Genomic DNA, 24748 nt, shown 5'->3' with positions numbered 1-24748 from the left:
AAAAAAAGGCTAGATACAACCAAACTTTAATACTGTGTATGTATGCAATATATAGGATTTGTATAGTACATACAAATCCTTGGTATAGGCAATCAGAATATAGCCTCGGAAGATTAATTTCTGCAGAAGATGAGGATTAATTCTGATTAAATGGTACATCATGACTTGACTATACATGTATGATTTGTAATAAACTAATTATTTTTAAAAAGTATGTCTTCGAAGATAGTTGTGAAAATAAATAATCAGTCCCTTGCTTTAATGAAAATGAAAAATCTTTCTTCAATAGTGCAGAAAATTGATAATCTGTCCTCTTAGTTTACACATATAAATAACAGATCGAAAACAAATTCTTCTGACCCCTCCCCCCAACCCCGAATATCATATGGTCGTCCCTAGCTTACGGTTCCCGGATATATATTTTTCATTTGACAAATTAATCCTCAGACCTGTGCACTCAGCATGTTTAACATGACGTGTAAAACAATTACACGTGCTTAACCTTTGAAATTGACAACATATGCAACGTTTCTGGTAAAGATCAGCAGATCTTGTAAAACTTTTACTCCCAGCTGATGACATTTAAATATAGTAACAACGAATAAGGTAATGTCATAGAGCTGTCTGCATTCCAGACATAATAGCCTCATAGCTGTCATGGCGGAAAATTTATTAGTTTTATAGAATAATAAGTGAGTTTTGACTTTTCAATGTGATATCATAGGATTCCTTGCAACAAAATCGATATATTTTGATAGTAACAATATGCTTTTAACAACAAGTTTTTGTGTGATATTGCAAAACATGTTTTAATATTTCTAATTCTCCCAACTGTCATATTGGAACACTGCCAAACAGCTGTTGATTTGTTTCGCGCGTCTTGCCAACCATACAGTGAATGGGCTTGGGAATTTTAGATTCTTCCGCGTCGTAAAATAATCCGCCATGTTTTATGAAATTTTATCAAAATGAAGGAATAACAAATGTGCGCCTTGTACCCAAATGATTCAAAACTTGTAATCCAGTACGATCTTTATAAATTCTTGGTTGTAACATAACGAGTATTAAAATTGATGTCTGTCGCCTCGCACCTTGAATCGACCTACAGCTGTTTCCCGCCAATTATTACTCATTCTTCTTCAACGAAGGCGACCCGAGCGTGAACTGTCGGTGTACTATCACAAATAATTCAAGTTTAACCTATATTTACAATTGGATTTTTATAAAAAGTGGAATATTATGTCAGTTTATTCAAGGAATAGTGAAAGACGGAGAGTTTTACCGGAATATTGCAACGAAGACAAGGAATATTCCCAATGTTATGGAAGGTGAGTTGTACGCACGCTTGCTAAATATAAACATTGGCGTAGACGTGAGTAACCAGTGCTTGTTTTGTAAATTTCTCTTTTACTATTTAGACTTAGTATTTGAACATACTGCCATATGATGGCTAATATACTATAGTTTCAAAATGCATACTATGATTTTAATGTTTATTGTCCGTTTCATTGATTTTGATGAAAATACATCTTTGTCTATGACCGGCAGGTCACATGGCTTGTTTAGAAAACAAAGGGCACATAACTCGTGTTACTTAGCGTTACGTGTATTAATGTCAATTATAAAACTGCTTTAAGCAGTTGATAACATCTTTGTCGGAGTTATTTATGTAAATGACAATGATATTGTTTGACATGAATTAATTTTCCACTTTTGATATTTTAATTTTACGAGATATTTAGCTTTCCATATGGTGTCGGTTAGGTGTCTCATTCATGTCTGGTAATCAGCTGATTATTGAAACTTTGTAACTTGTGATAATCGTTAATGGGAATTTAATCACAGGACTAATGAGCATTATACTTGCATTTTGCAGTAATACCTACATAAAAGATTATTTATTCATAGAAATATCAAATATATTTTGATGTTATTATCTTTAAAATATTTGGGATGTTTTACGATGTTGTTTACAGCTGACAATGTTGCATTTTTAATGTTGATTTTTTTAAAAGTTTTAAAATGATACGAATATTATATTGTTAAAAACAAATTGGTTAAAGGTACGTGCATATGCATTGTCCATGTTTCCTGTTATTGTTAATTATGTATAAAAAAAAATAGACAATAGAGTGGTGGATCTAGAAATTTTTATAAGAGGGGGCCCACTGACTGCCTAAGGGGGGCCCCGATTCCGTCACGCTTCAGTGATTCCCTATATAACCAACCAAATTTTTTCTGAAAAAAGGGGGCCCTGCCCCCCCCCCCTAAATCCGCCTCTGATAGAAACATACATGTACATGCATTTTATTTGCCTTAATTAAGTTAGATAAGGAAACTAATATCTTTAACAATTGATGGAAGTGCTGCTGAAGTTGATTATTAAATGCTTGTTTAATTAACTGCTTTAATATATTTGGGGAGAGCATGTGAATCATGTAAATGGATAATTAAAGTCATCACATGATCATGATCAACCAGTTTGATTTCCCATATTTTACTGATAAGATTACATGTTGTTCCATATTTGACCTACTTTAAAACACTTTCTTATCGCACAATAGTGTTAAACAACAGGAAGATGATGTTATAAATGAAGGAAGTGGGAAGACCATTGTGACTTAACAATAACGTAAAACAATATGTTTTGTTTCAAATTATCTCAAGTACACAAATTACTACAAATGTATGTGGATGCTACAAGGCATCAGCGTTAAGTTTAGAAAATAAAATAGGTGAAAGTGAAGCATTTGTTTACTAATATCAATGCATACATTTTCTTCAATGTACTTACAGGTACAACCATAGACTATATATAGATAGAACTAGATAGCTATTGATTAATAATTCTGCATGTTAAAATCTTAATAATAATAGTTGGAAGTTGGAAAGTCATGGAGTTCTTCAAACTTGTGAATATTTTTCATTAATCATGTGCATATTGTTTGTTTCTCGAATAGCATTCAGCAGGATTGCTTGAGACCCAGTTAATAGATGTCTGTTTAAAAAATACAAGCAAAAAGTTCACTAAGGTTGTACATTGTAAAAATGTAGCTCTATGTTAGATGTGATAGTGTAAAATGTACACTTAGTCTAGTCACTTATATAGTTTTGCCATTTGTACTAAGGTCTGTTTCTATATTACTTTGTACATGTAAATGTATGTACAATATAATATTAGGTAAATGTGTGAATGAAAGAAATTATAAAAGTTAAAAATATCAAATGTTAAGATGATAAATTCAGTCATTTACTAAGGGTCTTCACAAAATGACAGAAATCCATGCCATGTTCATAGCTTGTTCTTACAGTTGTACATATATTTGAATTTTGTAAATATCATTTTACAGTCAGGAGGATGGCCATGGTCATTTAGAAAGTGAAAAGAAAGTACGTAGGGAAATTGCCAACAGCAATGAAAGGAGACGAATGCAAAGCATTAATGCTGGATTTCAGTCACTGAAAACACTCATACCACATAGTGATGGAGAAAAACTGAGCAAGGTAATGCATCTTGATATTTAATAGTAGAATTTGTTGATGAAAATTTGAAACTGAAGCTAAACTATTGTTTCCAAGGAACTGTATTTTAGTTATTCATTCCTGTAGAGGAATGAAAAAGATTCATAATATGACCATGAGGGGTTAATATATCCTCTCTTTTCCATTCCCACTGTAATTTGTAAATGAGGGGAACTATTGAAGTGACGAAATCACAAATTAGTGATTCTACTTTATTGTATTATTTAAAAAAGAAAAACAAATATTTTATAAATAGAATACCGCTACACCAGATAAGACCTATCAAACTGTATGTACATGTAGGTATACAATGTATATATATATACATGTATACAGTATGTCAATTTAAAAGGTCATATTTATTGACTAACAAAATACAATTGTCAATGGAAAATTTATAGAGTAAAAAAAGTTGGGCGGAAAAATTGGAGTCAATTATCAACATTTTATATAACAACCCTTGATCATTGACTTGGTCTAATGTTTAGATTTTGTTCAATATCAATATCAATCAGCTGATCATTTTTATAGTATGAGAAATGAATTTCTGTTGGCAACTCGCCAAAATTTTGCATCTGTTGCTAGTGGTAAACCTTGATCGGTGCACAACAATCAGTCCTTCTGAAGATCAATTCGTCTGCTTAAGTTATTGGCTAGTCTACAGAATAAAACCAATTATTGATCCCTATAAATTTCTCTGCATTCGCTTTGCACAATTTGTATTTGTATTGTAAGAGGGTTTAGTTGTTTGACCTGGAATTAAATCTCATTGATTAGATTTTTTTAAGTGGGTCACGAGATCATCATGTGACTCTGATTATTGACACTCCCTGAATTCCTAAGGTAAAAGGTACATAATATATATAGAGAATAATACATGGCAAAATCCGTATCATATGTCGTATCATCCCGAGACATCAATATCAGCCCAAGGGCCTTTAGGCCCGAGGGATGATATTGGTCGAGGGTGATACGGCATGTGATACGGATTTTGTCATGTATTATACGCTTTATCATATATTTCAACAGAAGTCAAGAGTATTATATTATATGAACTGTTTTCTGATCCATAGCACTAGGTTACCTTCAATTCTACTTTTGTCTTGTTTCAAAGACCTAAAAAGAACTGCTCAATTACTTATCAGAAGCACCTGGGTTACCTTACAATTTGCGTGCTGTTGTTTTTAAAATATTTTGTTTATTATTGTATTTATTTGTGTGTTTTGTATTTTTTATAGTTGCATTTAGTGTGCCAAAAAATATGAAAACTTGACGTTCCTGAAGTCACATACAATATGAAAACTTGACGTTTGTGACGTCTCATATAAAACAATGACGTCATTAAAATTTTTTACCTATTTTGAGGAAAATTTTTCTTAAGCAAAAAAAAACCAAAAAAAACTGACTTTATGTAAAAAAAAATTAAAAAAAAAAAAGTAGGGGTGTGATAAAGGGTAGAGGTGTGATAAAGGGTATGCGATAAAGGGTAGGGGTGTGATAAAGGGTATGCGATAAAGGGTAGGGGTGTGATAAAGGGTATGCGATAAAGGGTGCGCATCAAAGTTGCGCGATATGGATTTAACAGCAGGCTATTTATCAAATATGCAAAACTACTGTATTTACTACTAAACATATGATAAATATATATACATAGGTAAATTTTATCTGTGGTCAGCAGATATACGGAGAAGTTTATATTTACACTTTTCAAACAGTTCCTAAGTGCAAATCCAGGATGTTTATACATATGAATTAAAAATCTTATCTGAAAAGTGAATTGGTGTATGAAAATTTTAAAGGGTCTCTTTATTTTGGTTTTTAACTGTTATGAATTAACTGGGTAATCATATAAATATAAAACAGCTGTTTTTAAGAAAATTGAGGTCACATTCTTAAGGAGTGTTCAGGTAGCTCAACATAACTGACATTTTTGTGGTGTAATAACACACATAGAAACCACCCATGCATGTAGAAGAGGCAATACACATTAATCAGATATCTGTCTGTTGTCATATGCAGGTACATTTTTGTACACCATTTGCATAATTTTCTTATACCTCCTACATAGTTATGTGTTTTGTGGTAATAAAAAGAGGAATTGAAAAGGTGGCTGAACTATTTTATCAATAAAAATGGACATAAAAAACTGAATGAAATTAACAAATTGCGTATTTGCATAATTTTCTTGTATCTTATACAGCATGTACTAATAATAAACAATAAGCAATGAAAACTGAAAGTGGCAGAATTTTGTTTTTATACCAATGACGAAACTGCTGCATCATATGCACAATTGTGTTTTACTTGTAATAAAGTTATGCATTAATAAATGGCAATAAAAAGATAGGTATTGAAAACATTGGTAGACATATCATGTATATATTTGTATTTTAAATGGATAAATAAAATTAAACTTAAAAAAAACAAATTTGAAATTTCAAGGATGCTTGATTATGATGATACCATATAACATACATGTATTGGTATGTAAACAAAGCAAAAGGGGTGTGGCATGTCTAAAAACAAAAAGTAAAGCATGCAGAGTAACATTGATCTGTGTACATTTATTTACATGCAAATGTAAACAAACATGACCTGAAGTGACCAGACCTTTCACCTGACCCCTGACGGTTTATGATTATATCTTGTTTCAGGTGAAACAAAAATCTATCATGATTTAATCATCTGACAGCTGGTCTTACTCTGTAAATTATCTTGTTTAATTAACATGTCAGTTGCAATCAGGGTTGATAATAAAGAAAGCCAGAAATTTAAGTCTACAGGCATGTAGATGTCAATTTTGTATTGGCAAAATTAAATTCATATCATGATCATTGAAGTTGTATATAAAATAAAATCTTACATGTATACATGTATGTTTCAATTGTTTGACTATTTACCATCCATTCATGTGCAAATAAAGTCAAATAAAGAATCGATAAAAAAAATTAATAACATTCTAAACACCCCTCAAATTAAAAAAAAACTAAACTGAAAAAAAATAACATGTATGATATTTTTATTTTTGGCAAATACAAATGTATGTTGATAACTCAGTAAAAATAATGATAATACATTCAAAAACTACATTTTATAAAAACATTGCCTAAAAAGTATTTAATCATGTATGCAATGACACATCATACATTCATGTATTTCTGTTTTTTTTAGGCTGCTATTCTTCAGCATACTGCTGACTTCATCCAGAATCTGAAAAGAGAGAAGGATAGACTTGAATCCGAAAATTCTCAACTCCAGAAAATGTTGACTGGAAGTGCATATGGCTCTCCACCTCGGAAGCGCTGGAAGAGGGATACAGGTAAGGAAAAAAAGATTGCTGCAGCAGGGGCAGACTAGCCATTTTAAAAAGGGGGGTTCCTTAACCAGGGCAAAAGAGGGGGTTACAACTACATGTCCCTATTCAAATGCATTGATCATCCAAAAAGGGGGGTTCTACAGACACACATCCTGGATCTGCCACTGTGCAGAATTTGCAACAGTTATATATGTTGAACTGAACAATAATGAATTATATTTCTTTTCTGAAGATTCCAAAAGATATGATGGAGTTGGTATGGCCATGTACATGTATATTTTTTATAAATGTCTACTACATGTATGTATACTGAAACCAGTGCAGAGTGTTTTAAGTAGTTCATCTTCTCTATCACTAGCCTGTCAACACTGAGGTTGTCAGTTTGAAGCCTGCATGTTTTTGTGTGTTTGACTCAAATCTTTAGTGACAACAGTTTGTTGCGCGGCATGTTCTGGTGTCTCTCGGGAGACTATCGCTCCCTCCACCAATAAGAACCTATGTTTGTTATAGTATTAAAAGTGACATAAAACACGCGGTTTCAATCAATCTTTCCAAGCTCTGTATTCCAGGGGTAGAAATGAATTCTCATTGTTTACATGTGCATGTACATTTCGGTATGACAAACTCTAGCTCTAATGCAAAATGTAGCTATCAAGAAAAATGACTTGACACTTTATCTTTCCTTCCTTGTGTACAATATTTACATTGTAACTGCACACTTGATCGACAAGGAAATGCTTACATTGTATTAACATGAGTGTGGTTGGAAAACATCTTTATTTAAACATTAATGTAGTAGCTATAGACACTTGTATTGTTAAAATGATAAGTTGAGGATGTTTTTGATATACCGCAACTACAATTATGTACAGTGAACATTTTGCACTGAACTGAAATTCTGGTTTGACAGAACCTTATTTTTGTGTGCAATTATTATCATGCTTAGTTATGGACAAATCTGCAAGATTAATTCACTTTCAGAAAATGATATATGTGTACATACAAATAATTTATCACGAAATTCACACATAACTGATCCATGCAATTGTAGAAAAAATTCTGAATTCAGGAATAACTTTAATTTATCAGAGATTTACATGAACATTTATTTTTCAGAATCTTCAGATGAAGGCATCACAGCTGACTATGACGAGTTGTCCATTGATGATGTTCGACGGGAAATGGTGGCTATGAAATGTCAGCTTGAAAGGGAAAGGCGACTCCGCATAGAATTAGAGAAACATTCATACCCAAGCAACATAAGAGAGCTTGCCAATCAAGTGCAGATAGTTCAAATGCAGACTGACAATGTGGTATGTATATCAAATCATCCTAGTTTTCCCCTAGAAGGATTTATGTATTGTTTGGGCTACCATCCTATGAAATTCAATTCTTCAATTCATTATTATTTTTTAACGACCCACCCACCTGTGAAAAAGATCTAGAGAAAATCGCTTGTTGGCAAATGTCCTGTGACCTTAACCTAGAGGTGAATTGTTTATTGACAGGCACAATAGATAATGACTATTGATAGGTAATGATTATTAGAGTATTGATATGGCTAGTTGTATGTTTATTTATCATATTAAAACATTGTCAATTAGGCAGAAACATTAGCTTAATAAGAGTACCATAACCTTTCTGCACTTAGATACAATGTACATGTATTGCTGTATGATTGCATATAATCTGTAGTTGTTTATTATATCTGGAATATTCATATAAATAAAGGTAGTGGGCGTATATATTATATATTGTTAATAGGAAACATACATTGTACTTGTATACTTGCAGCGGAAATCTTAAGTCATTTTACCATACTGACACTCTTTTGTTTCTGCACATGTTCATCTGTCAATAGTTGTATTGGATCTATTTATATTAGGTGTACTGAACATATAGACTTGTGTCATATTATTTTTTTCTTCAAAGTCTGACATTTACATTTATTTAAGGCATTTTAATGCAGGTTATTTTATTTTTTCCTAGGTCTATGTTGACAGCACAGATGATGTGAAAGAGGAAATAGAGATGAAAACAGACGAGGACAAACCAGTTCTAATAGGAAAAGACCAAGATTCTCAGGAATCTGTGTCGAGTAGAAACATTGCTACGATTGTAGAAGCTATTCGTCATCTGGAAGGTGATCGGCTAGGCTTTGAAGAACACCGGCATGGACATTCCATTCCCCATAGCGAAGAGGATGAGAAAGAGAGCAGTGTTACGAGTGACCAAGAAGACATGGTGAATTCAGACAGTGATTCGCCGATGTCATACCGACCCCAACAGCATATTGACATTAAATACCACACAGAAGTTTTACACTCGCCCCATTTAGAACACTATGTATATCGTCCCGGTGTTATAGTTCAGAAATCCTAGGATCACATCATCCTCTTCATCGTTATCATTTGTAAATATTTCATTGGGCCTAAATTAAAATATTGTTTGTTTCCCCAATCCCGACCCTGCCAAGCCAGGTGTGGGTAGGTAGGTAGGCAAATAATTTTATTTTTCCAAAAAGCTTGAATATTATCAGACGATCCGGCAAGCCTGAAAATCCAAAATGAATAAAATAGTATTTGACTTAGTTTTGACAATAAAATTTGATGAGTAGCACCAATTTTGCAGGGTCGGTCGGGATTGGGGAAACAAACAATATTTTATTTTAGGCCTTGCCGATTCATTTTCATTTCTGTTGCTAACTGCCATTTTTTGTACATTTTTGAATCATAAAAAAAGGAAGTTTTGCTCAAATTACACTTTATGAACTTGATTCAACATTTTTTCTCTTCTCACACCTCTGACAGCTGGATCATACAGGCCATTCATTAGGAGGCGGTACCCGGTACTTTTACCCTCCTATGCTACTGACAAGTACCGCCTAAATGTAGGAATTTTCATATAAGATATTAATGGAATAAATTGAAAGTACCACCTAGAAACATGGAAAGTACCAGTCAACATGAAAGATAATAAAACCCCTGATCATATGAATTACTAAACATAAATAGAGTGTTGGAAAATGCTTGTTTTATACTTGTCTGATTATAGAGAGTTCAAAGATTTACAGAATTGTTGTAAAAATAAATTTTTTCAAAGTCGTAAAGGTTCAAAAGTGATAGCAGTGCATCATGTAAAATAAACTGTCTAGATTTAATTTGAAAAGTAGAAAATTTGATGGATCAAGTTTACATGTGTACATACATATATGTCTTGTGTTTTTTTCTTTTTAAATGCTTGTGATTTAGTACTATTTTCATTCATAGCTTTAACTATCATCAATGTGACATTTCATTACAGTTCTTTCTTAAATTCTTTTAAAATTTTGTGCAGCATATGCTTTTGATGTGAACAATGTAAAGAAGATAAAATGTGTAAAATTTATTCAGTACCAGTGATAAGTGGTCAACAAAAAATCCTGGAAATACCAGCTGTTTTGAATGTTAAAAAGAAATATTCATCTCTTTAAATTAGAAATGTTATGAAAATTTTTCAAAGTTGATGCAATTTATAATTGGAAATACTTGTAATTTTCACTATGATTGTTTATAATTCACTTTGAATATCAATTCAGTTCAAAAATTAGTACAAGATATGCATTGTCGTACTTTGCAGGCTACTTAATATTTTGTTTAAGCAGTCATGCAATAATACATGTTCACGCTTCTTCGCCCATCTTCATCAAATTTAATACATTCCAGTATCATTCTTTCATTGGTAAATATGCAAATGATAAGTTTATAAGGGGTACATGATTGAAATTTGGGGTTAATATTAGGTTCCTATGTCTTTAATCACATTTCCTAAGAGAATTGAATAAAAACAATAAAATAGTTTCTAAAACTTCTTTTGGCTCTTAAGAGATCTGAAACTTTGTAATTTTAGTATAAAATTGTTAAGATTTCAGTTTAGATTAAAAATATATTCCATGAGTAATTCTCTTCTCTTTCGTGGAATAGCCTAAAATAAAAAGATGTAATCCTAAAAACTATGAACATGTGAACTTGAGTTAACTTGTTAGTGCAGTGTTAAATGTTTAGGTGTGCTTATTGTAAAGTTATGTAATTTGCATTTTTTTGGAAATCCCCTCAATTTTGATTGTTACTATTTATAACTATTTATAATTGTAAACAAATGTTCACCTGTATGCACTCTGCAAAATAGTGAAATTTTATGATCTAAGGTTTAGATTTGGCATGTAATTTTGTAAGTGGTGAAACATTATATTTGGTGTCAAATATTCATTAATAAAACAGGTTTAAAGTAATATAAATTAACTGCATAATCTTGTACTGTAGTATAAATGCACATTAATTCCAAGGACACATGTAAAATATATCTCCCAGGATGCTTTGATGGGAAGCAGCCATTGATCATGTGAACATGCAATGAAATTGATGAAAATATCAAACAAAACTAGTAAATGTCACAGGTGTTTTTTTTCCGTGAGAACAGCTGATCAGGAATGTTCTAATGTCAACACTGGGTTCAAATCCTGTCTTCATTTAAAATTCATTGATATTTTATCAGTGTTCAGCAAAGCATATAATTTAAGTGAGATGTTTCATCCAGAAGTATTTTTTCAAGTTGAACCTGAAAAGAATTGATCATTGAGTTTATAAATTTTTGCATGAATTCATATTTTTCTTTCCAGTTTATTTCCTCACAAAATCTTCAATATTGGAAATTTTTCCAAATGTTACTATTAGGAAAAATTTTGCAGGTCATAGCTTCCAAGTTTTTTAATGTGACCATTCTTTAAAAAAAAAATATAATTCTGACGAAAATCATCTCTTTCTTAACTCAACTAAATGTCACACTCAAAGTTAGAAATATTTCTTAAATCGTTTCTTTTATACATGTTAAAGAAGATGATATACGTGTACTTTGTGTTCCTACATTATATAAGTTTTTATTAGTGTTTGTGTGATAATTTTATGTTTTGAAATTATGAGAGAATTGTTAATTTCAGTTTGAAATGTACATTTGTTTGATTGTAAATGATTTCATTATATTATTTCATATTTCATTTTGTATATATATCTGTTTATTTATTAATTATTCATTTATCAGTTGTTATGGTTTTCTTTTTTTAGAAAATTACTTTGTTTATTTGTGTATAATTTTGTATAAATTGTAATTATAAAAAAATGCATTACACCTTGAATATATGTCCATATTTTATTGTTTAACTGTTAACGGCTGTCAAGGGTTTTTTTAAAGTAAAAAAAAAGGGGGGGGATTTAAAGATAATGTGAACAAAAGAGAAAGTAGTGGTTTAATGAAATGAAAAATAAATACCTTTTTCCTGGGAGGGATATGATGAGAGAGTAGGAATTCTACTACCATTTTTTTTCAGAAATTGGCATATAAGAGTGGTTTGAATTCATATCTTAAAATATCTTTAAGTCAGGGCATAGGAACACAATAAAATACGGACTTAATTCAAGGTTTTCAAATTGCTATTGGAGGCAGCAGAAACTACAGTGTGCTAGCATTACCTTTATTTGTACATGCTATAAATTTTGTATGCATTTCTTTTTTTTTTTAAATCTATAAGTGTTATATATATATATATTATGATATATGTATATTATTTCAAAAGATTTCATTTGGTATTTTCACACAAAGTCCCATTTCAACTGCGACATACTGACCGATTTTCAAATGGAACTTCTTTTCTTTAACCTTAATTAATTTCTAAATGTCTTTTTACAAAATTTTGCTATGACAAAAAATGTTTTTGAACTTCATATTGAGTACAAAGAATTTGTAAAAGTTTGAAAGGCATTCTATATAAATCTTAGGATTTCATATAATATAATAACTTAAAGTCTTTTATCTGTTCATGAAAATCTCTCCTTCATTTTGACCCAGAGAAATATTTCACCTTTCAAAGTTTTTGTAGATTAAAATTCCATTCCATATATGTTAAAAAAGGATTTTTTTAAGCTGAACCATGAACATCAGGGTAAATCCATTCTCTGTTATATAACTTCTTACAAAGGAAATATCCTTTTAGTAGATGGACTTTCAGGATTATGTAATCACACAAGTTTAAAAATTGCGAAATGAGATCATGGTAATTTCTAAATAATTTTCCTTATTTGGCCATTTCCTTCAATACATCAAACGAAATATATTTTACGGTATAAAGTTTCTTAGGAAGTTCTAATATTATTAAGTTGCAAAAGAATTTGAAGTGGATCTTCTGCACATCCTTTTTAAAGTCATTTATTAAGTACTGAAAGCTTTTGATTTAAATTTTCTGGTTAATCGAAATTAATTAGTTTTGTATTTCATAATATCAAATATCATGCATTTAAAAATCTGGAAGGCAGATAAAATGAATATACTTGTGGGTTTTTTTAACATTTGGGATGAATTTATAAAAGGTGGGAGGGGGCACTATGCTTCCAGAATATTTTAGAAACATAAAGAGATAAGATCAACATTGATATATAGATTGTGAAAAATAGTTGATGAACAGAACATTTCTGAAGTACAATGGACATTGTATAAAAAATATTATTAATTTTTACTTCAAATTTTTATGCCAAAGTGCACACATTTTGTTTGCCTGATTCTTACATAGTGTTATATTTCTGTCCCCAAATTTCTATAGGGTTGACTAGTAACTGCATTTTGTCAAGTGTGTAATATTCTGCCATAATCCAAACATTTCCTTATCTTAACTCTCGCTTAAAGTGTTCCATGTTTTTACAACCAGACAATGTTATAAGGGGGATGCTAGGTTTAAAGTGGGGCATTAAATTTGGACTTTATTTCTTGATCTGCAAAAAGTAGTTAATGTTGAGTTTAATTTGTACTGGGAAATCTGCTTTTTTGCAAGTGTTTTGTTTTTAATTTTCTTTCACAAAATTAAGAGATGACCTAAGAAAATTTTAAAATGACTGATCGTTATATAGATTTTATTGTCTGGTTGTAAAAATTTGTAAAACAACTTGTTTAATGACTGTAGGCCACTGAAAACGTGTATCAAATAGTGCTAATTTGTTTAGTTTTTGGTGTTCGTTCAACATAGATTTGAATGAATACCACAAATGTTTTATTATATAATCTTCTGCGAGTAATCTTGCAGTGGATGAATAAAAAATGTGTTATGAGAATATTGTTTTTCTTCATTCTTCCACCAATCCTGACAGAACAGTCCTGACTGACTTAATGCACTTTTAAGGCTTGAAAGACTAAATTGACCGAGTTGCCTAAGGAGCAATAAACAGTGCAGAGAGACTTTCTACAACTTAATTAAATTGAGAATGGAAATGGGGAATGTGTCAAAGAGACAACAACCCAACCAAAGAGCAGAAAACAGCCAAAAGGGTTCTATAAATCAACTATTTGTTAACTAAAATTTTCATTATAAAAATAAGATGATGTGGTGTGATTGCAAATGAGAAAATGTTCCACCATAAACCAAATAATATAGTTCATTATATGGCCTTCAACAATGTCAGAGCAAAATTTTAACTGCCTTACAAACTATAAAAAGGAGAGGACATTACAAATCTCAAACAACTGAAATGAGAAAACTGGCAGCCAGATGTTTGTAAACAGCAAATATGATATGATACACTCCCTTCCCCTTTTAAAATGGCTAGATCCGCCCTAGCAGGCTCCCGACAAAGTTGGGCATAATATATAAAAAGGAACTATAAAGTATACCTATATGAAAAAAGAAAAAAGAAGATTGATGAGTAACAAGTTCACAGAATCAAGAATCAGATATAAAGGAAATGTAAATAAACAGTTGGTATCATAGTCTCAATTACATAACCCAATATTAAAGGACAGATGTAGTAGCTGTGTCCCAGCACAACTTAATATTGATAACACTTTTTACAGCCGTTTATATCTTTGATACTAAAAAATCACCACAAAAAAGGGGGGAGGGGGCAAAAACAGAATTTTGCCAACAGTCCCCCGACTTGTATCTAAATGATATCTACACCCTCTGTACCAAAAAACGCCCTGGAGAGACTGCCGAGGACTTCAAAAAAGGGGGGGGAGGGGGTAACCATATATTTAGTTCCAAAATTCTAAGCCCCTTCAAAAGGTATTAATGAATCTCGTAGACATCTATAAATGTGTCTGTGTACACTTTTGAAAGTAAATTCATGCAACTATTGCCCCTTAATTGTTTACATGACGAAAAGCATCAGAACAGTTAATCCCCCAATCAGAAAAAGGCTTAGGAAACAATAAAGTACCGTCAGAAACGAACATAAACTAATGAAAGGACGTTTATTGTCAATATCTACGTATCTAATTTATTACTTAGTAATTACGTCTCGTCTGGCACTCGTCCATGATATTGATTATTGAAAAATATATTGGTAAACAATTATTAAATTCTTCCCATACCATATTAAAAGCACAATAGGGCAGATGGCTTGTTAGCCGCTAGACGGTTTTATCGTCTGATTGAGTTGCGCTGTCGTCTGCAAGATGCTTCGCCGGCAGACGATCTCTGATAATTAACGTGTTGTGGTCAATATGTACCAGACCGTTAAAATATGATTATATGTCTGATTTCCAATCTTTGTCCTTGTAAGGACATTTCAAGGCCTTTTCTACGGCCGCATGAAAAGGGGGTCATGCGTCCTAATTTCCATCGATTTTTACGTGATTTTTTTTTAAATATATGGAAAATGGTCCTAATCCTTTTTCAATTTTTAAAATATTTGTTTTACAACACTATTCTGTCCAAATATTTAATTTACATTACACTCAGAATGTTATAGCGAATAAAACTTCATTTACGAGAAATTATGTAATTTATCGTAGACTAACGCATATAACGCCGCACTATTTTTGGCTAAATGAACCAAATAACTTCAACGCTTCACCTAAATCGACTGGTAACATCAGCTGTGAGACGTGTAAACATTTCATTGTTGACCTTGAATATAAAACTTCCGCCAATGTCGTTCATTTTGCTAATCTAATTGTAATAATATGGTTAGTGGGTCAGTTATATTGAAAGATAGGCAAATATTTTGTTTAAAATAGGCGTTGATAATTTAAACCCCAATTTTTAGAGGGACACATTTATTTCACAGATATAAAGAAAAAACTTGTTTACAAACATTATATGGAAAATTGCATAATCATTCAAATGGACTTTACTTTAGAGTAGTTTTTTCACGTCTCTTTAAATTTTGAGGCTGGTGTATATGAGTTTATTTTCATACAAAGAGGAAGTCCAGGTATGATTTCCAAGATTATGTGGTATGATTGTCAATGAGACAACTCTCCACAAAAGACCAAAAATGACGCAGAAATTAACAACTAAAGGTCACCGCACGGTCCTCAACAATGAGCAAAGCAATTCTGCATGCGCATTTTAGTCATTATTTCGAAAACTTTATTAGCACATTCGAACAAAACGAACACCTTCCAGTACAATATTATTTCAATTTTTTTTAAAGAAGTTCCTTGATGCAACATTTGATTGATTACATACTGTTTGTTAAATATACAGTTGCAAACAATTGATGGATATTAAGATTGGATTTTTTTTTTAAACTTGACGACTTTTTGTATTGTGTATATATATATGAACTCTTTCATATAAAGCCGTTTAGTCAACTTTATGATTTTTGATTTTTAGTATTTTTTGTGAGAACTAACACACGTGTTAGTTTGCTCTTCCTTTTTATCGAGAAGACATAAGCCGCAGCTTCATTCCTTTACTACTATGTTAGGGGCGGATCCACCCATTTTTAAAAGGGGGATTTTCAACCCAGGATAAAGGGGGAGTTTCAACCATATGTCCCAATTCAAATGCATTGATACTAAAAAACAAAGGGGGTGTTCCAACCCCCAGAACCCTCCTTCTGAATCTGCCACTGTGTTAAGGGGAATAATTGTAGCCCATAGTTCTGAAGACAACTTTAAAAGCCTTACTTAACTCTATAATCAAACCTGCTTTAAGGGTCACCTCTGTTTAGCAACATCCTGCCTTGTCAGGTCACCTTCTCCTTATCGCGCTGTAATATATATATTTGTATACATTTTAAACCTCAATTTCAAGGTCAACTCTATAGATCTCTTTTATACATATATAAGGTTAGGGATATCTGTTCCCAAAGACGACCTTTATTTAGCGCTTCGGACGCATATCATTTAAAACGTAATGCATTCGTTTTTTATATGCTGATTTGATTGTATAAACTTCACATTTTAATGATGTATATTCTTTGAATTAACTTCATATTTGAATTATAAGTTAGCAAAACATCATAATATCAATTGCTGCTGAGATCAGAGGCCCCTACATGTAGCATGCTCTCAATTTTTAGTGGCAGTCCAAATTGTCGTGCACGTGTCGTTCCAATCGATTACGACAACTCCGAAGAGCCTGCCTGTAATATCTATAGTTAAGTTGATATCGTTTTAAAATGCATGAAATATTTGCCACTGGACATGGCTGTTAAGCAACAAAAAGTTCTTCAACAAAGACTTCAATTTTTGCAAATACCGGTCACTCATTACTTTCCTAACAAATAAAAAACTAATCAACATAAAAACATTTCTCAGAATAAGCCAATTTCTTCAAGTACTGGATACTCATAATTTTTCGAAAAAAAATCAGAAACAACTACATGTACATCTCATGTACAGGATGTCGAAAAATATTTATCACTTACAGCTCACAATTTTCCTATGAAATCCGGTACATCATCCGCGGGAAGCCGAAAAACCATGCAGTCACAAGTCAGACAAATGTTATAAATGTGCGACCATACTGAGAGGGGAGCTGGTCGAGCCAGTGTCGTAGCCCTAGTGCAGCATTGTGCTAACAAATAGTTTTATAGAGCATTTTTTTCAATAAGAATATTATTACTGTAATCGTTCAGCTAATGGTGAGTTGTCGCCACCCCCCAAAAAAAAATCACCTACCTGCTGATTATATCGTTTCCAGTGGCTACACCACCTTGTCCTCTTGGACTCACCATTATAAGGCCATGTGTTTTTTGCTTGACAATTTTATTGTCGATCTACATGTATCTATGCAAGAGGCGGATCTTGTACTTTTAAAAGGGGGTTAAACCCAGGATAATGGATAATGAATAATTAGGTAGTTTCAACCATAGGTCCCCGTTTGATAGCTTTGATCGTGAAAGGGGGTTCAACCCCCACTCACCCCACTGGATCCAAATTTGGGATGCGCCACTGTATTCCTATCGATTATCAACAATGTTTCTGACATGAGCATCACAGCGAAAAAGCTTCCTGAAGTGCAAAAATAGCTGAACGGCAAAAATATCCTATTTACCGAGTAAACCTCGATGTGCAAACGAGATAAACAATTTCCAAAGAAAAAAGTATAGTTTTTGTGGTTACAAAATAAATAAAATAGATACAATCAGATAGTAAAAAGAAAGTTCTTTTAACATCAATTCTTGCAGTTCGTTGATTCTGATGATTGGTGTAAAATGAACCAAGCAGATGTGATACAAATCTGGCCGCCATTTTCTGGCTCGTTGATTTTTCATTCATAAACACGGATTATGGGAGGTGACACTAGGTAGTAATTTGTTATAGTAGGGACAAGAAGATAGCAAATGACTGACTGACCTAGTTGCTTTTAAGCCGAAATGAATGGAAAATACAAAATGACTCACAAATCAAGTCCTTAACCATAACCGGATTTATACTCAACATAATCGCAATTTTGATCGAAATTTTACAAAGCTTGAATTTTTTTCTTCGTGAAAAAGTAGGAAAAGACTCTTAGCCATCTAAATTTGCAATAGTATATCAAATCTGACTTCAACAGCAATATGTAACCTTAGTACCGCTTAATATGTTTTGATATTTTTTCTTATAACATTGTTGAATTCTAGTATTCAGACTCTGTTCATATACTAGTAATAACATTACAAAATTCAGGAGAAATTGGCATAGCTATAATTTTTCTCTCTGAAAAAAACCCTGATAATAACTAGGAGATTTTCTTAAATTTATATTATCACAATATATATGTATTATAATGAATAATTAATCAAATGATTGTTTTTGCACTGAATAGTGTGCATCGAATGACAGCAACCAGGGTGGTTTGTATAAATATGTGTGCAAAAAGATTAATTTAAAATATGAAATGTGCTTCAATTTATGTGTTGAGTATATATTTTTATATAGAAAATGACAATGCTAGTAACACTTTTAAGACAAGTGGCGAGGAACGAATCAGTTTGGAGAAAAATAATATGTGGACAAACACTTGACTTTCTTGAGGGGTACACAGGGATTTTAAAAATGGATATGCTGACCTATATAGTAAGAAGTGAAAACAAATAGTTTCAAAAGATAGGATGGAATTGAATGTTCTGCCCCACAAAATGCAAGATATATTTGTGCACAATAATGAAAATGTATGATACTGGAAGTATTGCATCAGGTGAAAATATCACATTTTGGCCGCGATAAATCTTCCTGCCCCTCCCACACCCCCCCCCCCCCCCCAACCCCCTTTTCCCATGGAAATTGAATGGTTATTCAAATGTCACAATGTTGCATTGTGTTAAAACTGGATTTATTGATGATAGTATTTCGGGTTTTTTGTTTTAATTTTATCCATACAGTAAGTTTTTAAAAGGCAACTTTGAACAAAAATATATCCACAGCAACATTCACGCTAAATATAGTGAGGATTCATTTGTTCTTTCTGTTGTTTTTCTTTTTCTTCAATGGACGAAGGTTTTTGGTTTTTCTCTATCCCATTATTCTATATGATTTTTTTCAAGTGTCTAAAATTCTAAAATTTTCAAGTGTCTATAAATGCGTTGTGGTTTAATTTAAAATTTCAAAACACCTGCAAAAAAAACCAACAAAAACAAATCCCCTAAAGTGAAAAAAGGTAAGGTATACAAAGACATGCAATGATTTTTGAAGGGCACATTAAAGTGTTGTGGGGTTGTAATTGTAAAAAAAATATGCTAGTATTAAGCCCCCCTCCCCCTTTTATTTATCTCGATTAGTGGAACAACAATCGTATAAGTTATCTATTATCATTGATTTGCTCTAAAAAATATATTATCTGCCTTTTTATTTTTCCCAGTTTACTACGTTGGAAAAATGTAACTGTATATATGGTAATATTAATTATTTGAGTGAAATTATTGTCGGTTTTAAGCAAGTGTATTGAAAACCCATTTTCATAAACGATTTTTCCCATTTGATTAGTTATTAATGATAATAACATTTCAGACGTTTGAAATATTTTTTTCGGTCACGATTAAGCTTTCCTTAGAGATCGACACAAATTTTATCAACTCCAACGCTTTTTTGGGAACCTGATACTTTTATGGCATTTTCCAACCAGGAACGGGATTGGTATCGAAATTAACACACATTAAATAATCCTCTTTGCGTTTTGATAAAGAAGCAAATCGTCTCAAATCAATTTTAAAAGTGAAGTTTAAAAATCTTTGACGCTTTAAAATCACCTGAGAGTTGAATGTTATGTTTACTTGGTTTATAGTTAAGACGAGTAAGATAACGGAACTATGGCCTCATTGGTATGAAAGAAAGTTACTGGGTCGTATCAAGTGGTATTATGAATGGGAAATTTAAACTTTTTCAATGGATCTTTAATTTTCAGAAAATCGATTTTTCATACTAATCCCCATAAAAGAGATGTGTATTAACGGGTATAATTCTCACAAGTTTTCAAATAAATAACTAGAGGCTCCAGGAAGTGTGTCGCTTACCTGATATTTTTTTTTCACAGTTGATGCATGAAGTAATGCAACCATTAAACTATTGAGCAACAGAGATACAACCAAAAACTGCATTTTACCCCTTTGTTCTGTTTAACTCACCTGGCCTAAAAGGCCAAGTGAGCCTTTTCACTTGGCGTCCGGGTGTCCGGCGTCCGTCGTCGTCGTCCGTCGTCGTCGTCCGTCGTCGTTGACTGTTACAAAAATCTTCTCCTCTAAAACTACTGGGCCAAATTTAAACATACTTGGCTACAATCATCATTGGGGTATCTAGTTCAAAAAATGTGTGAGGTGACCCGGCCAACCAACCAAGATGTCCGTCATGGCTAAAAATAGAACATAGGGGTAAAATGTAGATTTTGGTTTATAACTCTGAAACCAAAGCATTGAGAGCAAACCGGACAGGGGTTTAATTGTTTATCAAGTCAAGTCTGACAGGGGCGGATCCAGCCATTTTCAATTTTCTTGAATACTATTATAGATAGAGATAAACTGTAAAAAGCAATTGTGTTCAGCAAAATAAGATCTACAAATAAGCCAACATGACCAAACTATTCAGTTGACGACCCCTTAAGGAGTTATTGCCCTTTACAGTCAATTTTTAACAATTTTCATAAATTTTGTAAATTTTTGTAAATTTTAACAAAATATTTATTTTCCTCTGTAACTAATGGGCCAAGTTCATTATAGATATAGATAATTGTAAGTAGCAAGAATGTTCAGTAAAGTAAGATCTACAAACACATTACCATTACCATCACCAAAACACAATTTTGTCATTAATCCATCTGTGTCTTTTGTTTAATATATATGCAAATAGACCAAGGTGAGCGACACAGGCTCTTAAGAGCCACTAGGTTTTTTTAGACATGTCGTCCATGCTGGTTTGCAGGCAGGGTCATCCAACGCCTAATTCTGATTGCGGCTAAGTTTGGTGTTTTAATCATTGGTTCAGCAGAAGACTTTTGTATACAAAAATTTACAAAAAAATTGTTAAAAAAAATACTATAAAGGACAATAACTCCTAAAGGGGTCAATTGACATGACCGACCATTTTGGTCATGTTGACTTGTGTAAATATCTTACTTTGCTGAACCTTATTGCTGTTTACAGTTTATCTCTATTTATAATAATAATGTTCAAGAAAATAACCAAAAACTGCAAAATTTCATTGAAATTACTAATTCAGGGCCAGCAACCCAACAAATGTTGTCCGATTTGTTTGAAATTTCAGGGCAGATATTTCTTGACCTGATATACAATTTTACACCGTGTCAGGTTTGTCCTTAACGCTTTGGTGTTGGAGATATAGTACAAAATCTACATTTTACCCCTATGTGTTATTTTTAGCCCTTGCGGCCATCTTGGTTGATTGGACAGGTCATCGGACCCATTTATAAAACTAGATACCCAAATGATGATTGGGGCCAAGTTTGGTTAAATTTAACCCAGTAGTTTCAAAGAAGAATATTTTTGTAAAAGTTAACGGATGATAGACGATGAAGATGACGGGCGACGGACGACAAGTGATGAGAAAAGTTCAATTGGCTCATTGCGCAAGGTATAGTTAAAAAGGGAGAATGCATGTTTTGATAACGTATTTTGTTATGTGATGTGAAAAAAATGATTTAATCGGAGTCTATAGGTCTAGATGTATACGCTCAAAGCTATTTTACAAGGATCTTCAGCTAGGCATAGAAAGCCGTTTTTTCCTTTTCCGTTTTAAAGTCCTTTGCATCCCCCCTCCCCCCCCCCCAAAAAAAAAAAATAAAAAAAATAGGAGAAAAGTTTGAATACAACGAAAGGCTTATTAAAAGATTTTTGTGTTTTGTACATTTAAAAATGTGTCGAAATTTTTGCGTTTTAAATCCAAAAGAATCACATTTTCATTTTAACGAAGAGTCTAAAAGTTTTGATATTTAGTTAAAATCACTGCAATCGAAATGCACATCCTGTTATTCATTTCTAACAAGATAATATGAAAGAGTACGGAAAAACTAAAATTGGAATATATTCAAATATAATAATAAAACAGGTTGTTTGAAAACATCTGTTCAAGTTTTTATACATTTCCTGCTGCTTGTAGTTTCTGCATCATTACGCCCACGCCATTGACCTCGTTTTCGACTAATGGAGTTACAAGTGTCTTGTTAGATATATCGATCGAGTTTCTCACTATGAGAGCATTTGACGTAAGAATGAATTGACATTTTAATTTCTTTTTCACAGCTTTTAATATGAATAAATCTCATAGAATTTAATCAATAGATTAACTTCATGTGAAAATGGAAGTCCGTGGTCAACCATTTATAACATGTATATATTCCTACTCGAATGACCCACTGACCGCGGTCAGACTATATTTGATCTTATTGACCGCCGGTTATATCAATACATGTTTGAATTCAGTACAAACTAGTCAAGCAGTATAGTTGCGTTTATTTGTTTACATAAGGATTATATTATTGTAAAAACGCACGAAATGCTTTTGTAAGCAAATGTTTTATTACATATAATTTAAAAACATATATTTAGATAAATGGTTTAAAAACCCTTTTTCAATACAACCGCATTTTTGCCATTTTTCGAATATTTTCCAATTGTTCGTCTATTAAGCCGAAATATTTCCCTAATAACTTGGAATGCGATAAACAATAGGCAAAGATAATATTATGTGACAAAAAGAGGATCAAAAGACAGGTTGTTTTTTAAAGTACAAATTTTAAATAATATGAGAGATTATTATAATTGAGGAGAGCATTTTTTTGCCGAAGGTCGGCGGTTCTCTCTGTAGTTTTTAGCGGAGGTCATTTTGTGGACTTTTAAGCGGAACGTTTGTGGACTTTAGCAGTGTTAATGGACTTAAGCGTGAAACTGTTTTAGACAAAATAGCGGTGCTGTGTACATTTTTATATGAATTGTGGACTTTAACGGTGCCACACTCCACCAATGAATCCTGGCCCACTACTTAAGTGGTGTTAGAGATCAACAATCAATCAATCGTTAGAAAAGAAAAATCTTTCTTCTTTTATGATCTATTTATATTAGACCACGTTTAAAAATAACGCTGAAAGTCCATAATCAGAATGACAAGTAGCACATGCACTTGCACTTTCAGTTGTTTCGCTGATTTAAGTTCTGTCGCCCGTAATTAGTTCTCCGTTTGCATCTAATCTAATAAAGCTTTCAAAATCTTTCACCGAAACGTTTTTTGTTCTATTGAGCATGTGACTCGAAATAAAATGTCAATTCATTACTTATAGGTTAGACAATACTTGGTCATGTTTTATGAAGATTTAAGCCCAAGGCGAAGCCGAGGGCTTAAATCTTCATAAAACATGATCAAGTATTGTCTGACCAATTTAGAACATATTCACACTTTCGAGTGACCTTACAAAATTAGCCTTTCCCATTGTAATATTCAAACCTTAAAAAGAGTTCACATTTTATAATGAACCAAAACATAGGTAATCATCATTTCAATGGATGGAATGAAATAGGACTGACATAGTTTGTGAGGACCGAACGGATAGATTGTTTTTCTTTTGCTTCAGGTAAAATTTAATACTAATATATCTTGAGATTTTTTTATTTTAAAAAGCAACAGAATGTTATATTAATCCCCTTTTTGAAATTTGATTTTTTTTTATAAATATAAAACTCTGTATAAGCATTTAAATCCAGACCATTCAACGTTAAATGCTTACTTTTTTATTGATAACTTTATATGTATTGTGTGTTTCTCCGCAAAAAAATCCTTTGCTTTATATATCAGCAGCCTGAAATTGTTTTCTTGAAAGAAAAAAAAAAATCCCTCAAATGCCCGGTTTATAATAAATAAATATTATTTTACTTACATCCTTACCCCCATTGTTTTTGTTTATTCTATATATGTGTACCATTAGAACATTAATGAAAATTTGCAAAATTCAAAATAATTTGTTTTAATCTTTGCTCTTTAATCAGTAGGCTCTTTTCCAAGGGAAAATGCCTCAGGTGATTGTACACTTCATTAGTGCAGTTATTAAGAGTTCACTTTCATTATTAACTGACAATGAAAAGTCATTCATGTATAGCATTTCATAGTGCATGGAAAACCATGTACTATGAAAATTAGAGGGTGAAAAACTTACTTTTCATTGGACGAGAAGGGGTG

General features: G+C 32.2%; 1 protein-coding gene across 1 annotated transcript; it reads left to right on the top strand.

Annotated features, from left to right (window-relative positions):
* The first annotated feature begins 737 nt into the window (after positions 1–737).
* LOC139485930 (transcription factor AP-4-like) lies at positions 738–9654 on the top strand. The gene is made up of 5 exons (XM_071270602.1): positions 738–1328; positions 3351–3504; positions 6694–6841; positions 7955–8151; positions 8828–9654. The coding sequence occupies exons 1-5, from the start codon at positions 1240–1242 to the stop codon at positions 9218–9220; spliced, it is 981 nt and encodes a 326-aa protein (XP_071126703.1). The 5' UTR covers positions 738–1239; the 3' UTR covers positions 9221–9654.
* Positions 9655–24748: the final 15094 nt, after the last annotated feature.

This window comes from Mytilus edulis, chromosome 8, assembly GCF_963676685.1.
Source record: "Mytilus edulis chromosome 8, xbMytEdul2.2, whole genome shotgun sequence".
NCBI lineage: Eukaryota > Metazoa > Mollusca > Bivalvia > Mytilida > Mytilidae > Mytilus > Mytilus edulis.
The sequence above is the reverse complement of the archived record's forward strand: the minus strand, read 5'-3'. Positions and strand labels throughout refer to the sequence as shown.

Bases quoted from the DNA above. Each gene is read 5' to 3' on its own strand.
- LOC139485930 (XM_071270602.1), top strand. From the start codon at position 1,240: ATGTCAGTTTATTCAAGGAATAGTGAAAGACGGAGAGTTTTACCGGAA. The intron at 1,329-3,350 runs GTGAGTTGTACG...ATCATTTTACAG, and splicing joins TATTCCCAATGTTATGGAAG to TCAGGAGGATGGCCATGGTC. The intron at 3,505-6,693 runs GTAATGCATCTT...TGTTTTTTTTAG, and splicing joins ATGGAGAAAAACTGAGCAAG to GCTGCTATTCTTCAGCATAC.